The following is a 17,705-nucleotide window of genomic DNA, read 5'->3' as shown; positions in this document are numbered from 1 at the left end:
GTTCATACCTTCAGCATGCTTTCCTGACTCAGGGGGCTGACTGCTCAGGATTTACAGGGGAGGCCTGACGTTGTACATGGTGATGGTGGTTTAGTTGCTAGGTCGTGTCCAACTCTTGCTATCCCCGCCATGGGGATGGCCCTCCAGGTTCCTCTGTCCACGGGATTTCCCAGGCAAGAAGGCTGGAGTGGGTTGTCATTCTCCTCTTCCAGGGGAATCTTCCCAACCCAGGGATTGAACCCACGTCTCTCTCAGATTCTTCACTGACTGAGCCACGTGAACACATATATTCACATAAATGAAAAGATTACAGAGTAGGTGATCTGTAGTGAGGTTGCTGCTTTCCATTCAGACTTGAACCTTCTCACTTAGACACTCACCATCAGTTTACACCGCCTGTAGAAATAAACACCACAGCAGCTCGTGATACAGGAAATGTATGTGAGAAGCCCGCAGGAGCTGTCTGGGTGGAAAAGGTGGTCTTTGTTTTAAAGCAGAAGCTGTAGCTCTTAGCAACAATGATAGTCAACACAGAGCTCCTCTCACTAACATTGAGTGTAACTGGTGACACATTTTAAGGTTAATTCATTGCTTGCTGGGTGGATGGGCATAATTTAGCTTCTGTGAATACAGAATTAACCCAAGTTCACTTCTGTTTACACATACTTTGCATCGTCCTGAAAACTGTTTAAAGCTGCTTATAATAGAAGCACATTTTCGTGATATCAAAATACACATGCAAGATTGTGGCCCTGGTAAAGAAGAGGAAGCCAGGATGTCACCCCTGGAGGGGGATGGGTTTTGTTGTTTTTGTATGTTTTTTTTTTTTTTAAAGATCACAGTCATTTATTTTTGTCAAATGTAACTAAAGTTTAATGGATACAATCAGGAATAATTTGTTAAGAACATATCAGACTCAGAGAAGGCAAAATTTGTTGTTAAGAGAAGCATCAAATCTAATAAGAGAGCAAACTCCGGGAATGATCAGCAACTGTGGGCAACTCATTAACCAAATGCTCGTGATTACTTTATACCTCTGAGGAGCACTATATGATCAGAAGTTGTGGTGAGAGGATAAATATGGATTAACTTCTGTATCTCTGTACACTTCTTCCAGGTTTTACAAATTTTATATTTAATGGGAGGATAATTGCTTTACAGTGTTGTGTTTGTTGGTTTCTGCCATACATCAACATGAGTCAGCCATAGGTATATATACGAACCCTCCCTCTTGAACACCGCCCACCCCCCATACTCTTTAATGACAAACCGAGCATGGGATTGGAGTGTGAGTTTCCTATCAGAGCCGACTCAAGACCCAAGACACACCTGCTTAGTGGTGTCTTTCTGTTTTAGCCCCAAATAATAAATACATTAAAAATATGATGACTGTGATATTTCAAATGTTTTTACATCTGAATGCTGGTGTAATATTAGAGATCTTCACATTCCAGAAAATACTAAAATATTCCAGAAGTGTTTCTCAGACTCTTATTAAGTTTCTTTCTGAGAACCTGTTTTTGCATTCTTCTATCTCCTGTTTTCTGCTACTTTTTAAAGCTCTTGGAGAGGGTGGTTAACTGAGATAAAATGGTACCATCTTTAACTGAACACTCAGTAAAGGTAAATTCAGGGTGATTCACTGAGGAAACAGCAAAACACATAGATGTGTTGGGAAGATCCCTGGGAGAAGGAAATGGCAACCCACTCCAGTATTCCTGCCACGCGTGATCCCCTGGACAGAGGAGCCTAGTGGGCTGCAGTCCATGGGGTTGCAAAGACTTGGGCACAGCTGAGCACACACACACATGAATGGCATGGTTCTAGCTCGAGATGATCACAATGGCTGATCCAAGGTCCTTCGTGTACTTAAAAGTAGATTTTGGAATTGAAGTTTCTGTAGGTCAGAAATGGTTACCTGTGGGCTGTTTCATGTGGTATAATGTAATGTGAAATGCAAATACATTATCATTTTTTTTAACAAGAGGGCAATAAGAATAACAAATGTAGACACGTGGAAACTATATTGTTAACCCACCTTTTAGAATTAGCACTCATAAGGTCTGGTTTAACGTTACTGTAACTGAAGCAGGGTCTAAAACATCTTAAGAAAAGGTCAGTTACAGAAATGGCTATGGTTCTAAATAAACTGGTTCAAAAGAGAATAGGATAGAGGAACCTAAAATCTGAACCTTGCCTCCTCTCCTCGCTTCAGGTATAGGATACTTAACTCTGTATGTTCATACCGTAGTGTTTGAAAATGCTTAAAATGATTCTTTGCAGGGGGATGGAGAGGTCTTCTTTTTGAAAGAATGTATCAGGAGACATACTGACTCCATCGACAGAAGGTTTTGCTTTGACGTGGAAGCTGCTGACCGGTAAGTTATTGGAATTACTGGACTTCGTGGAAGGAGTCGTCTAAGAAAATGTTCTTAAAAAATAGTTAATTGCAGCTCGGATTTCTGTGGCCTGGGAGGCTGCTATCTTCCCATTTTTCCAAGCTGTGTATTCACTGAGGGCTGTCCTGTGTTGGTCGCTGGGTTTAGCTGTGGAACGAGAGGTTAGTCTTGGCCCCAGTTTGCAGTCACTTTAACTAGTGTTGTCGCTTAAACGGTGACCTTGGGGCGTTTCATTGTTGATCCAAGCCTCCTTTTCTGGCACTAAAAGTGTGAGGCGTGAAGATGAGGAAGTAGGCGATAGAGCTGGAAAGAGGTGGTTGTGGCTGTTCACACGCAGTAGTAGTCGTTTTTCTGTGTGGGAATTTTCCATATATATATATGGAAAGGTAATAGAAGGTCACAGGCAAACTCTGTTTATCCAAAGACTAGTTATTTATTTTTTTTTTGTGATATAACTTTCAGTTATTTAGTTAGAAAAGAATCTTTGCTGGAGGGAAAGAAGTGAAAAAAGAAAAACAAAGCTCATTTGTCAATATTACTACCTGCCTGGCATTTATTTCTGTGTCCTTTCATAGTACTAAGGAAAATCATGGTGCGCATAGAATATTTCTTTTCTGATGACTGATGGTGTGAAGGTTTCTTGCCAGCCTTAGTTATGGGCAGCAATGGTCTCTAGATAATGATGTTTCATATTTGTATAATAAAAGTTTACACTATGAGATTTTTTAAACACAAGTTCATTTCAGATCAGGACCCAAGAATACAAAAATAATTGATGTTTCCTCTTCCATCAGATGATATAACTGAGTCTATGGGATTCATTCAGTAAATGCATTGAAGACCAGGTACATAAAAATGTGTGTTTATGTACCATGATAATATGGTAATACAATAAAAAGGACAAATGGTTTAATAAGCCTTTTGCCAAGATTATAAAAAAAGAGAATGTCATTGTAAAAGAGGTTAAATTTCAAGCCAGTAAGGATAAGTTAAAAAACTTTAAGAGATTCGGGCTGTATAATACAACTTGAGCGTAAATATGTATGTACACGCCCATTGTAAGCATTGATTGAGTTTTCTGTAAGTACCAGACAGTGTTCTGAATTCTTCTCTTCTTTACCTCATTTTATCCTCAGCCCAGCTCTGTCAGGTAGACATTATGCTTCTCATTTTATGATGAAAAACGGAGCCTTATGTGGTTCTCCTAAGGTCGTGTAGCTAGTAAGTGGAAGAGCTGAGATTTGAACTGCTGCATTTGCCCCTGGAACCCAGGCTCTTAACTGCTCTGCTGCAGGCATCAGAGTATAACTGTGTAAGTGTGTTGCCTCTGAAACAGTTGACAGAGGTGAGTCAGCACCTCTTATCAGGTGCTTATTTTCTGATGTCTTATCAGAAAATCTGTCAAGTGAGGTTAATCTGCATTTCTTTGAAAGGGTAATTCTAGTACTTGGATTTATTGGTTTAATTTTGTATTATTTTAATTTTGTATTAATTTTTCCCAGTCCTGTGTTTTCTCTAAGACCTTGATCATGCCAAATGCTCTTCTTCATTGAGATCCTTATTACAATAACCATTGAATTGACCAAAAAGTTTGCTTCGGTTTTTCTGCAAGATGTTATGGAAAAACCTGAACAAACTTTTTGACCAACCCAGTACTTTCCACCCCTCACAAAGGTTGACAAGTAGTTACTATGGAGGTACTTTCATAATGATGGTATTTTGTATGGAGACCCTCAGAACTGGGGAAGACGTTAGAGGTGATCTATTTTAAAGCAGAGACATTACTTTGTCAACAAAGGTCTGTCTGGTCAAGGCTATGGTTTTTCCAGTGGTCATGTATGGATGTGAGAGTTGGACTATAAAGAAAGCTGAGCACTGAAGAATTAATGCTTTTGAACTGTGGTGTTGGAGAAGACTCTTGAGAGTCCCTTGGACTGCGAGGAGATCCAACTAGTCCATCCTAAAGGAGATCAGTCCTGGGTGTTCACTGGAAGGACTGATACTGAAGCTGAAACTCCAATACTTTGGCCACCTGATGCAAAGAGCTGCCTCATTTGAAAAGACCGTGATGTTGGGAAAGATTTAAGGCAGGAGGAGAAGAGGAAGACAGAGGATGAGATGGTTAGATGGCATCACCGACTCAATGGACATGAGTTTGGGTAAACTCTGGGAGTTGGTGATGGACAGGGAGGCCTGGCGTGCTGTGGTTCATGGGGTCACAAAGAGTAGGACACGACTGAGCGACTGAACTGATTTTAGTGGTTTTCAAACTGCTCTGTAGGGATGTCTTCTTTTCACGTGAAAACTTTACACTTAGGCATATATAAGTCAGGAAAAAAGAGAGTTAGTTCCTTTATTAAAGTGAGGAGGGGGCCTGGAGGGCTTCCTAGGTGGCATTAGTGGTAAAGAATCCACCTGCCAGTGCAGGAGACATAAGAGATGTGGGTTCAGTCCCTGGATTGGGGAGGTCCCCTAGAGGAGGGCATGGCAGTTCATGCCAGTATTCTTGCGTGGAGAATCCCATGGACAGAGAGGAGCCTGGCAGGCTGCAGTCCATGGGATCACAGAGAGTCGGACATGACTGAAGTGACTTAGCATACGCGCATGCTGGGGACCTGGATCCTTACCCTCTCAGCTGCCTTCTTCTTGAAGAAATCACTGATTTACTTCCACTGATGCCCAGAGCTGCTTTCTGGGAACTGGGTGGAGGCAGACCAGTAATCTAGGTTATGTGATTCAAGAAAGGCATAGAGGATCTAACATCAAAATGATAACTGAAGGTGTATTTGGAGTCAGCTGGGACTGATTGAGACACATTCCAGGCAGAGTGATTAACATGTGTAAAGTTCTGGAGACAAGAGAGAGCGTGGTCCATGTGAGGTTCCCCTGGGGATGGACACCCAGCATCACTGGAGCAGAGAGCCAGGGAGGATGGAGATAAGGCTGGACAGTGGGGGTCAGGGCCTGACCTTGAGGTTTTGAGCTTAATGTATTAAATGGTTTTAAGCAGGGCATTGAGTGATACGTTCATATTTTTCAAAATCCACTGTGGCAGAGTAGAGAAAGTTTAGAAATGGCAGGAATGGTTGGAAGGGTTATGGATTGGTGTGGTTGTGGCAGAAATGGAGGCCAGAGTGTTTGTTTGAGGAAGACTTTTAGAGAGAAATTTACAGAAACATTGGATATTAGATTCCAGGGTGAAGGAGGAAAAGGTTTCTGGCTTGAGCAACTAGGTGGTGCCGTTTACTACGATGGGAGAAGCAGAAGGCACAAAGATGGAGGAAGCTGGTGCCTTTAGTTGTGGGCCTGTGGGGTCAGCTTGCTGTGGGCCATTCAGTGGTACACGTAGCAGGCAATTAATTGGGTGTAGCCCTCGGCAGCTTCAGCAGCACCGGACTCGAGCTGACCTTGGACCTCCTGCAACTCTCCATCCCGTGACTGTCACCGCAGGGAACCAGGCTGGTCCTCCCCCAGTTTGGGCAGCCTGTCCGTTTTCAGCCGTGCACCTTATGGTGCTATTTCCCACTGTGGCGTTTGTTTCTCCATCCATTCACGTGGTTTCACCCTCAAAGTATCTCTCTCTACAGTCTGTTCTCTTCTTACTTTTTTCCGTGTTTGGAACCGCATGCAGACTTTTAAGTTCCTATGTCGGTGTGCCTTCCTTTTACGCTTTCCTTGGTGATTTCAGTGTCACCTCAGGTAATTCGTAGGACTTTGCTGCTTTTTCCTTGGACGCCTCTCCTTCAGTCCTCTGTTCCTCCCCTTCCCTCAGTCATTTCCTGTCATGCCCACTCCTTAGATCTTATCACCAGGATGGGCACCCCATACGCCATCTCAATTGTGAGGCTTCCTCCTTCCAACACCACCTTCTATTCTTCTCTGCTTACCCTTCCCTAGTAAGTAGCCTTCGCTTGCAATCAACTGATCCTACTTTCCTCAGCCCCTCACACCCTCACTTCTTTCCATGTGTGAATGGAATTTCAGTGTGTGAATTTGTCATTTGTTAAAGTCACTCTTTTCAATACACTCAGCTCCATTGCCCTTCTCTGCCTTGATGAGACTTGTTTGCGCAGCTCCAAATTAAGGAGGCTTCACCTCTGCCTTCTCTCTTCCTGAGAAGGTATATTCAGTCATGACTACTGACCTCAGATAGGCCATTAATCCTGACCACAAAGCATCTTTCATTTCTTAGTTTCTTCATTCTCCTGGTAGATGAGTATTTTAGATTTTCCCCTCTCTCTAAGCTTCTGGGACTGCCTCCCTTTCCGGATGATTTTGTGTCCTGTTTTGCTGTGAACTCTATGAACTTAGAACTCATTTGAAGAGCTCCTCCACTGAAATGGACGCCCCTCCCTTCGTCAGCGCTGGTGCCCCGCCTTCCCTCTGCTGCCCTGCGGACCGCGTGGCCAGCCTCTGTCCAGCCGTTTCCATCCCCTCTTCGCCTTCCCTCCTTGCTTCTCCAGGATGTCGGGCAAGTAGTTTTTCCTTTGCTTTCTTATTGACACCTGTTTTGCCCTTTCTACTTTGCCCTTTCATCCATCTTAAAAATACCACCACCATCACCAGTGAAAGAACCGTGTCTTCCCTTTAGTCTGCTGCCCATGTTTCATGTCTCATATGCAGCAGAAATTCTTTAAGAAGCTCCTATATTCAGGCCTCCCGCATATTCAGGGCCCCTGTCCCCTTCCTCCTGTCCTCGTCGGGGCCCAGGGCCCCCATCTCCTTCCTCCTGCTCTCAGTGGGCCCTCTCCTGTCGGGCCCTCGCCTCCACCCTCCGCTGCGTGTTCCGTGAAGGTCATGGTGGTCTCGGAGCGCCGCCTCCACCGTCAGTTCTCAGTCTTCCTGTTCTTTCCTGGCGGCAGCGTCTGATGTGGCCGTTCACCTTCCCCTCTGTGATACCCTTGCTCTACTTGGCTCAATAGCCCCACACCTGCTTGCTTTTTCTCCCACCCCACTGGCTTTTCCATTTTTAGCTTCCTTTGCCAGATTTCCACATTTCCTGGACTTCTTGTTGTTAGAGTTGTCTGGAGCTCAGTACTTTTTTTTTTTTCCCTTTAGAATTTTCTTGTTTATTGAAGCATAAATTTATAATTATTATTTAATTTGATTTACAGTGTTGTGTTACTTTCTGCTATACAACAAAGTGACTCAGCTGCACATGTGTGTGTATATGTGTATAGTTCCTCTGTCCATGGAATTCTCCAGGCCAAGAATACTGGAGAGGGTTATCATTTCCTTCTCCAGGGGATTTTCCCAACCTAGGGGTCGAACCCAGATCCTCCTGCATTGTAGGCAAATTCTTTGCTATCCGAGCCACTAGGGAAGCCCCATATATATGTATGTATGTATCTCTATCTATCTATCTATAAAGATCTTCATGACCCAGATAACCATAATGGTGTGATCACTCACTTAGAGTCAGACATTCTGGAGTGCAAAGTCAAGTGGGCCTTAGGAGGCATCAGTATGAACAAAGCTAGTGGAGGTGATAGAATTCCAGTTGAGCTATTTCAAATCCTAAAAGATGATGCTATTAAAGTGCTGCACTCAATATACCAGCAAATTTGGAAATTCATCAGTGGCCATAGGACTGGAAAAGGTCAGCTTTCATTCCAGTCCCAAAGAACAATGCTAAAGAATGTTCAAACTACCGCACAATTGCACTCATTTCACCTGCTAACAAAGTCTTGTTCAAAATACTCCAATCCTTTAAGCTAGCCTTCAACAGTATGTGAACCGAGAACTTCCAGATGTTCAAGCTGGATTTAGAAAAGGCAGAGGAACCAGAGATTAAATTGCCTTCATCCACTGTATCATGGAAAAAGCAAGAGAATTCCAGAAAAACATCTACTTCTGCTTCATGACTATGCTAAAGCCTTTGACTGTGTGGATCACAATAAACTGTGAAAAATTCTTAAAGAGATGGGAATACCAGACCACCTGACCTGCCTCCTGAGAATCGGTATGCAGGTCAGGAAGCAACAGTTAGATCTGGACATGGAACAACAGACTTGTTCAAAATTGGGAAAGGAATACATCAAGTCTGTATATTGTCACCCTGCTTATTTAACTTATATATGCAGAGTACATCATGAGAAACACTGGGCTGGAGGAAGCACAGGCTGGAATCAAGATCGTGGGGTGAAATATCAGTAACCTCATATATACAGATGACAGCACCCTTATGGCATAAAGAGAAGCAGAATTAAAAGAGGCTCTTGATGGGGTGAAAGAGGAGAGTGGAAAAGCTGGCTTAAAACTCAACATTCAGAAAAGGAATATCATGGCATCTGGTCCCATCACTTCATGGTAAATAGGTGGGGAAACAGTGGAAACCAAAATCACTGTGGACAGAGACTACAGCCATGAAATTAAAAGATGCTTGCTCCTTGGGAGAAAAGCTATGACAAACCTAGGTAGTGCATTAAAAAGCAGAGACATTACTTTACCAACAAAGTCCATATAGTTGAAGCAATGATTTCTCCACAGTCATGTGCGTATATGATATTTGGACTATAAAGAAGGCTGAGCACTGAAGAATTGATGCTTTTGAACTGTGGTGCTGGTGAAGACTCTCTAGAGTCCCATGACTGCAAGGAGATCAAACCAATCCATCCTAAAGGAAATCAATCCTGAATATTCATTGGAAGGACTGATGCTGGAGTTCCGATACTTTGGCCACCTGATGCAAAGAGCTGACTCATTGGAAAAGACCCTGATGCTAGGAGGGATTGGGGGCAGGAAAAGGGGACGACAGAGGATGAGATGGTTGGAGAGCATCACTGACTGGATGGACGTGAGCTTGAGTAAGCTCCAGGAGGTGGTGAAGGACAGGGAAGCCTGGTGTGCTGCAGTCCGTGGGTTCCAAAGATTCGGACACAACTGAGCGACTGAACAGCAGCGTATATATTTATATAAGCCCCATATACACATATCTGTATATATTCTTTTTTATATTCTCTTCTGGGTTATCACAGGATATTGAATGTAATTCCCTGTTCTATATAGTAGTACTTTGTTGTCTCGTCTATCCTATATATATATCAATACTAGTTTACATCTGCTAATCCCAAGCTCCCCATCCTCCCTTCTGCTTTGGCAGCCGCAGGTGTATTGTCTATTTCAGCAAGTCTGTTTCTGTCTCATAAATATGTTCACTTGTGTCATATTTTAGATTCCGTGGAGCTCAATCTTTAGATCTCCTGTCTCGAACCATCTTGTCCAGCCTGTATGTCTGTAAAAACTTCCCAATTTATCGTCTATACCTGGATCTCCTTTGTGAACTCCAGGTTTTATAGCCATTTTTATAGTTGCTTCTGGGGTGTGTGCTAGGCATTTCAAACAGTGCCAGAGTGGGAGTGATTGACTGGTTTTTGTAAAGTTTCCAAGAATTCATGGGGGAGACAAGGTATATACTCTGTATGGGCCCAGCATTTTATATAGGTATGATAATTCAACCTTATTGTGTAAATACTAATAATATTAAATTATTTTTTTCAAGTAGTGTATTCTCACTGTAGCCTTTTTCTCTAAAGCTTTTGGTTTAACTTAGAAGACTTTCCCATGTGTATCTCCTTGAGTCTCTGGGGTCATGTGACTCTTCAGTTGCATATAGAGCTCTATTGCCTTTGGTCTGTTCCCTCATTCCTGAGCCTCAGTCTGTTCAGCTTGGATATTACCAGTGGGTAGTGTCTTTGTGGGGCCCTCACTTTCCTTTTACCCACTACTAGTGTGTGGCTGTTGGTCTTCTACTTCTAGAACAAAATCAGGAAGGAGGGAGAGAGAGTCAATACCCTAATTCTGGGGATTTTTAAGGCATAATTTAGCCAAAAGTTGGAATGGGACTGGCTCTTCTTTTGTCTCTTTCCCTGATTTGCGGCCAAGCAGACTATTGGGAATTAGAAGTAATTTGTTCCTTGTCTGTTAGATTAGGAATTCCTTGAGGATAAGAGTCTCATCTCATGAACTGCAGTACCCAGTGCAGTGTTTTATATGTGGTGGGCATTCACCAAATTTGTGCTGGATTAAGTGAAACTGAATTGTTGCTTAGCAGTGACAGGACCGGGATTAGATTCGGTCAGGCAACAGTCAGTGAACGGGCTTTTTCTTCTGTTCACGCGGCAGCATTGTGAGTGCCCATGTTTGCATTCTGCTCAAAGAAAATACACTTAACCCGTTTTGGAGTGTGTGGGTATTGCAGATAGGTTTCTAATGGGGTGTGCACCTACTGTGGACCTTTATATACAGCATTTCACCACTGAGTGCATGTTTCACGTGAAGTTATCTTGTCTTTCCTGGTTTCAGTCTTCGCTAATTTTTTATTCTTTATGTTGGAAAAGCAGCCAGGTTAACACTGTGACAATAGGAAATACTTCATAAACTGCAGGATGGAGCCTGGCCTTGCACTTGACCTGTGTACATGTAAATCAAGAGCATGCACTTCACTGTCACATGAGTTCAGATCAGATTTGATTGCATGTAACAGAAAAACTCGAAATATAACAACATACATTAAACAGTGTAGAAGATGAGTTTCTTCTCTTTGTTAGTAAGCCTGAAGGTGATCAGGTCAGAGCTGATACACTTCTTGGTGTCAGACATGCCCCCTCTTGTGCATTTACCGTGCTAGTCACCTGAGGGCAAAGATGCCGACTCACTTATACTATGTAGCCTCGTCTCTTGTAGTAGGAACGCTTTCCAGAGGAAGCACAGGCTGGTTTTGCTCATATACCATTGACCTTGATGGAGTTATGTGGTTATATCTAGCTGCAAGGGGAGCTGGGAAGTACTGAGACAAGGAAATGTCTGGGAACAAAAGAGAGCAATCCTGGAGTTACGTGGTGGTTCCGTGGTTAAGAGTCTGCCTTGCAGTGAAGGGAGTGAGTTCGATCCCTGGTCAGAGAGCTAAGATCCCACATGCTGTGTGGTGTGGCAAAGAAAAAGATCAACACTGCATTTGCTGAAAATAAGAAAAATAATTATTTAAAAAGAAAAGAGCAATCCATGTGTTGTTCTAATATTAATACTTGGGAAATCTCTTGCTAAGAATGAAGGGGAGAATAGCTGGTGGGTTGGTTTCCAACTTGCTGTTACTGCTTTATCAATGGTTAGGAGGATGTGTGGTTCATTTTCTTTCCCTCTGTTCACTGAAAGCTTACTTTAACTACTTTAGATAAGAGGTAGTTAAGAACACATATGTTAAGAACAACATTAGCAAAGTGAAAAGACAACCCACAGAATGGGAGAAAATTCTTGCAAATGACATATCTGTAAAGCAAGTGGTCCCCACCGGGGACTGGTTTTGTGGAAGACAATTTTTCTATGAGCTGGGGATTGTGGGGATGGTTTCAGGATGATTCATACACATTGCATTTATTGTGCACTTTATTTCTAATCTAATGCTGCTGCCGATCTGGCAAGAGTATGGGTCCACAGCCCAGGAGTTGGAATCTCCTGCGATAAGAGATTTGTATAGAGAATATATAAAGAACTCCTAACTCAATAATAAAAAACAAATAACCCAATTAAAATGGGTAAAAGTTCTAAATGAGACATTTCATCAAAGAAAATATACAGGTGGTTGATAAGCATGGGCTTCCCTGGTGGCTCAGAGGGTAAAATGTCTGCCTAGAATGCGGGAGACCCGGGTTCGATCCCTGGGTCAGGAAGATCCCCTGGAGAAGGAAATGGCAACCCACTGTAGTATTCTTGCCTGGAAAATCCCATGGACAGAGAAGTCTGGTAGGCTACAGTCCATGGAGTCACAAAGAGTCAGACATGACTGAGTGACTTCACTTTCACTTTCCCTGGTAGCTCAGCTGGTAAAGAATCCACCTGCAATGCAGGAGACCCAGTTCAATTCCTGGGTTGGAAAGATCTGCTGGAGAAGGGATAGGCTACCCACTCCAGTATTGTTGGGCTTCCCTTGTGGCTCAGCTGGTAAAGAATTCACCTGCAATGTGGGAGACCTGCGTTCGATCCCTGGGTGGGGAGGATCCCCTGGAGAAGGGAAAGGCTACCCACTCCAGTATTCTCACCTGGAGAAGTCCATGGACTGTATAGTCCATGGGGCCACAATTGGACATGGCTAAGTGACTTTCATTAATAAGCACATCAAAAGATGCTTAACATCATTAGCTAGTAGGGAACTGCAAACCTAAACCACAGTACGATATCACCCGCTAGGGTAACTATAACTGCTGCTGCTGCTGCTGCTGCTAAGACGCTTCAGTCGTGTCCAACTCTGTGCGACCCCATAGATGGCAGCCCATCAGGCTCCCCCGTCCCTGGGATTCTCCAGGCCAGAACACTGGAGTGGGTTGTCATTTCCTTCTCCAGTGCATGCAAGTGGAAAGTGAAAGTGAAGTTGCTCAGTCGTGTCCGACTCTTAGCCACTCCATGGACTGCAGCCTACCAGGCTCCTCCGTCCATGGGATTTTCCAGGCAAGAGTACTGGAGTGGGTTACCATTGCCTTCTCCCAACTATAATTGAAAAGTCAAATAAAACAAGTATTGGTGAGGATGTGGAGAAATAGGAACTCTTACATACTGATGGTGGAAATTTGAAATGGTATAGCTGTTTGTCACTTCCATTGTATAATCATAAGGGATTTGATTTAGGTTATACCTGAATGGCCTGGTGGTTTTCCCTACTTTCTTCAATTTAAGTCTGGATTTTGTAATAAGGAATTCATAATCTGAGCCACAGTCAACTCCTGGTCTTTTTTTTTTTTTTTTTCTTTTGCTGATGGTATAGAGCTTCTCCATCTTTGGCTGCAAAGAATATAATCAATCTGATTTTGGTATTGACTATCTGGTGATGTCTTTGTGTAGAGTGTCTCTTGTGTTGTTGCAAGAGGGTGTTTGCTATGACCAGTGCATTCTTTTGGCAAAACTGTTAGCCTTTGTCCTGCTTCATTTTGTGCACCAAGGCCAAGCTTGCCTGTTACTCCAGATAGCTCTTGACTTCCTACTTTTGCATCCCAGTCCCCTATGATGAAAAAGACATGCTTTTTTGTGTGTTACTGCTAGAAGGTCTTGTATGTCTTAATAGAACCCTTCAATTTCTGCTTCTTTGGCATTAGTATTTGGGGCATAGACTTGGATTGCTGTGATATTGAATGATTTGCCTTGGAAACGAACAGAGATCATCCTGTCATTTTTGAGATTGAAACCAAGAACTGCATTTTGGACTCTTGTTGACTATGAGGGCTACTCCATTTCTTCTAAGGGGTTCTTGCCCACCATAGTAGCTATAATGGTCATCAATTAAATTCATGCTTTCCTGTCCATTTTAGTTCATTGATTCCTAAAATGTCCACATTCACTTTTGCCATCTCCTGTTTGACCACTTCCAGTTTACCTTGATTCATGGACCTAACATTCCAGATTTCTATGCAATACTGTTCTTTACAGCATCAGACTTTACTTTCACCACCAGTTACATTCACAACTGGGTGTTGTTTCCACTTTGGCTCAGCCTCTTCACTTCTTCTGGAGCCATTTCTATGCTCTTCTCCAGGAGCATATTGGACACCTGCCAACCTGGGAAGTTCATCTTTCAATGCAGGCACAATGAAGGACAGAAGTGGTATGGACCTAACAGAAACAGAAGTACTGAGAAGAGGTGGCAAGAATACACAGAACTATACAGAAACATCTTAATGATTCGGATAACCAAAATGGTGTGATCACTCACCTAGAGCCAGATATCCTGGAGTGTGAAGTCAGGCAGGCCTTAGGAAGCATCATTGTGAACAAAGCTAGTGGAGGTGATGGAATTCCAGCTGAACTATTTAAAATACTAAAAGATGATGCTGTTAGTGTGCTGCTCTGAATATGCCAGCAAGTTTGGAAGACTTAGCAATGGCCACAGGTCTGGAGAAGGTCAATTTTCATTCCAATCCCAAAGAAAGGCAATGTCAAAGAATGTTCAAACTATCGCACAATTGCACTCATTTCGTGTGCTAGCAAACTAATGCTCACAATCCTTCAGGCTAGGGTTCAACAGTGTGTGAACCGAGAACATCCCAGTGTACAAGCTGGATTTAGAAAAGGCAGAGGAACCAGAGATTGTATTGCCAACATCTATTGCATCATAAAAAGGGCTAGGGAATTCCAGAAAAACATCTGCTTCATTGACTGTGCTAAAGCCTTTGACTGCGTGGATCACAAGAAACTGGAAAATTCTTAAAGAGATGGGAATACCAGATCACCTTAACTGCCTCCTGAGAACCTGTATGCAGGTCAAGAAGCAACAGTTAGAACTGGATATGGAACAACAGATAGGTTCCAAATTGGGAAAGGAGTACATCAAGGCTGTATAGTGTCACCCTGCTTATTTAACTTATATGCAGAGTACATCATGCAAAATGCTGGACTGGATGAAGCACAAACTGGAATCAAGATTGCCGGGAGAAATATAAATAACCTCATGTATGCAGATGATTCTGCTCTTATAGGAGAAAGAGAAGAGGAACTGAAGAGCCTCTCGTTGAGGTGAAAGAGGAGAGGGAAAAGCTGGCATAAAACTCAACACTCAAATAATGAAGATCATGGCATTTGGTCCCATCACGTCATGGCAAATAGATGGGGAAGCAATGGAAACAGTGACAGACTTTGTTTTCTTGGGCTCCAAAATCACTGCAGATGGTGACTGCAGCCATGAAATTAAAAGACGCTTGCTCCTTCGAAGAAATGCTATGACCAACCTAGACAGCCTGTTAGAAAGCAGAGACATTACTTTGCCTCCAAAGGTCAGTGTAGTCAAAGCTATGGTTTTTCCAGTTGTCGTGTATGGATGTGAGAGCTGGACAATAGAAAAGGCTAAGCCTGAAGAGTTGAGGCCTTAACACTGTGGTGCTGGAGAAGACTCATGAGAGTCCTTTGGACTGCAAGGAGATCAAACCAATCAATTGTAAAGGAAATCAGTCCTGAATATTCTTTGGAAGGACAGATGGTGAAGCTGAAGATCCAAAACTTTGGCCACCTGATGCTAAGAGCCTGTTGCTGCTGCTGCTGCTGCTGCTAAGTCGCTTCAGTCGTGTCCGACTCTGTGCGACCCCATAGACAGCAGCCCACTAGGCTCCTCTCTCTCTGGGATTCTCCAGGCAAGAACACTGGAGTGAGTTGCCATTTCCTTCTCCAATACATGAAAGTGAAGAGCGAAAGTGAAGTTGCTCAGTCATGCCCAATTCTTAGCGACCCCATGGACTGCAGCCCACCAGGCTCCTCCGTCCATGGGATTTTCCAGGCAAGAGTACTGGAGTGGGGTGCCATTGCCTTCTCCGGCTAAGAGCCTACTAATTGGAAAAGACCCTGATGCTAGGAACAATTGAAGACAGGAGGAAAAGGGGGCGACAGAGGATGAGATGGTTAGATGGCATCACTGACTCAATGGATATGAGCTTGGGCAGCCTCTGGGAGTTGGTGAAGGTCAGTGAAGCCTGCTGCGCTGCAGTCCATGGGGGTCACCAAGAATCAGGCCTGAGTGAGTGAACTGTAAAACAACAACAAATAGCTATTTTGAAACTTATTTGTTAGTTCTTTCAAAAATTAAAGTTACATGACCTGGGAAATTCTGCTCCTAGCAATATAAAAAAGAGAAATGAAAACCTAATGTCTAACTAAAAACTTGCACATGAATATTCATAGAAACATTATTCATAATAGGCAAAAAGTAGAAATGATGGAAATATCCATCAACTGATTGATAGATAAAGGTGGTATAGCCATATGATAAAATACGGTTCGACAGTAAACAGAAATGAAGAGCTAATACATGCTATGTTTTGTTTTTAGACAAATTTAATTTAGAGCCTGAGACTGTCTTTGCTTATATTTTATTTAACACAGGTTCATTGTGGGAATAATTTCACAAGGCAGTAGCATGTGGGATGCATAATGTCTCTTTACACATACTGTCTCTAATGGTGTACATGTTGTCTCTTATCAAGTTAATACAGAAATAACATAACCCAGACCAGTGACAGATGAACTAATCTGTCATTCCAGGCAAGGGAAGATGAAGGGAATACATGTAGTTGAGGGGTACTTTTTACAGGTCAGCTCTTGGGATGGGCTTGACCCATTGAGAGCAAATGTGGAAAGTACGTGGTTCCTGGGGAACAAAGGTGCTGGTGTGGATGGACAAGATCTTCTTTGTGGGGCTGCTGTTAGGTTTTTGCCTCTGCTGGTAAGAGTCCCCTTCACCACTGCAGGCGTTAATGCCCCAAGGTCTTCAGAAAGCTACTTAGATCAGTGGAGGGTGTCCTTGCCCAGACCTCACAAACTGCTTGTTGAGTTCGAATCCCCACCATCCCACGGCTCCTTCTTCATGTGTTCTTACTGAAAACCCCGAGCAGTGCCTTTCACTGCTTGAACTACTGAGTGCTTTCGGTATCCACAGATGTGGTTGGTTGATGCCCTCCGGATTCACAATTTCACTTTTTTTTTAAATTAAAATTTTTTTATTGGAGTGTAATTGATTTGCACTCTTTGTTTCTGCTGTAGAGCAAAATGAATCTGTTATGCATGTATTACATATATCCACTTTTTTAAAGACTCTTTTCCCATATAGGTCATTACAGAGTATTGAGTAGTGAGTGTTCCGTGTGCTTACAGGAAAGATTCTTCTTATCTATTTTAATTTAAATTTTCAATTGGAGGATAATTGCTTTACAATGTTGTGTTGGCTTCTGCTGTTTAACAAAGTGAATCAACTCTACACCAGGGTCTTTCCCAGAGCAGTGTATCTCCCAACTTCACTCTTAAAAACTTCATTTTTGTCATGAACAAGAAGATTTGAAATTATATTGAACCACTACCATGTGGATGAACCTGGAAAGCAGTCTGCTGAGTGAGACCAGCCAGTCATGGAAGACTGCATACCGGATGGTTCCATTTATATGACATGTCTGGAACAGCAAAATCTGTGTAGGTGGAAAGTAGAGCAGTCAGTGTCCAGGGCTGAGTATTTGGAGGGAAATAAAGATGAATGGATAATGGGTGTGGGTTTTTTTTTTTTTAAGGTGGTGATGAAATATTCTAAAATTGATTTTCGTGATTGTCGTACACCTCTATGACTGTATTAAATGCTATTAAACTGTATGCTCTAGGTAAATCTTACGGCCTGAATTATATCTCAGTAAAGCTTAAAAAGGAACAATGCTGAAAATAAATACTGTAACTAAAATCAGGCTTTTAAATGGCTATAAACATTCACTACTTCACGCCCAGCCGCACATCAAGTATCATGGGCTGTGAAATGGTCACGTCACTGATTTTAGGTTGGAGAAGAGCATTTTG

The 17,705-nt window shown here is 42.8% G+C and overlaps 1 protein-coding gene across 2 annotated transcripts in view; it reads left to right on the top strand.

The window, feature by feature from the left end:
- ARHGAP10 (Rho GTPase activating protein 10) overlaps positions 1-17,705 on the top strand; it is a 373,246-nt gene that overhangs the window by 163,221 nt on the left and 192,320 nt on the right. For both annotated transcript variants that reach the window (XM_069556745.1, XM_069556746.1), the window contains one exon: positions 2,284-2,378. In XM_069556745.1, the coding sequence (XP_069412846.1) occupies positions 2,284-2,378 (95 nt within the window). The remainder of the gene's footprint in view (positions 1-2,283; positions 2,379-17,705) is intronic.

The sequence above is a fragment of the Ovis canadensis genome, chromosome 17, assembly GCF_042477335.2.
Source record: "Ovis canadensis isolate MfBH-ARS-UI-01 breed Bighorn chromosome 17, ARS-UI_OviCan_v2, whole genome shotgun sequence".
Taxonomy (NCBI): Eukaryota; Metazoa; Chordata; class Mammalia; order Artiodactyla; family Bovidae; genus Ovis; species Ovis canadensis.
The sequence above is the reverse complement of the archived record's forward strand: the minus strand, read 5'-3'. Positions and strand labels throughout refer to the sequence as shown.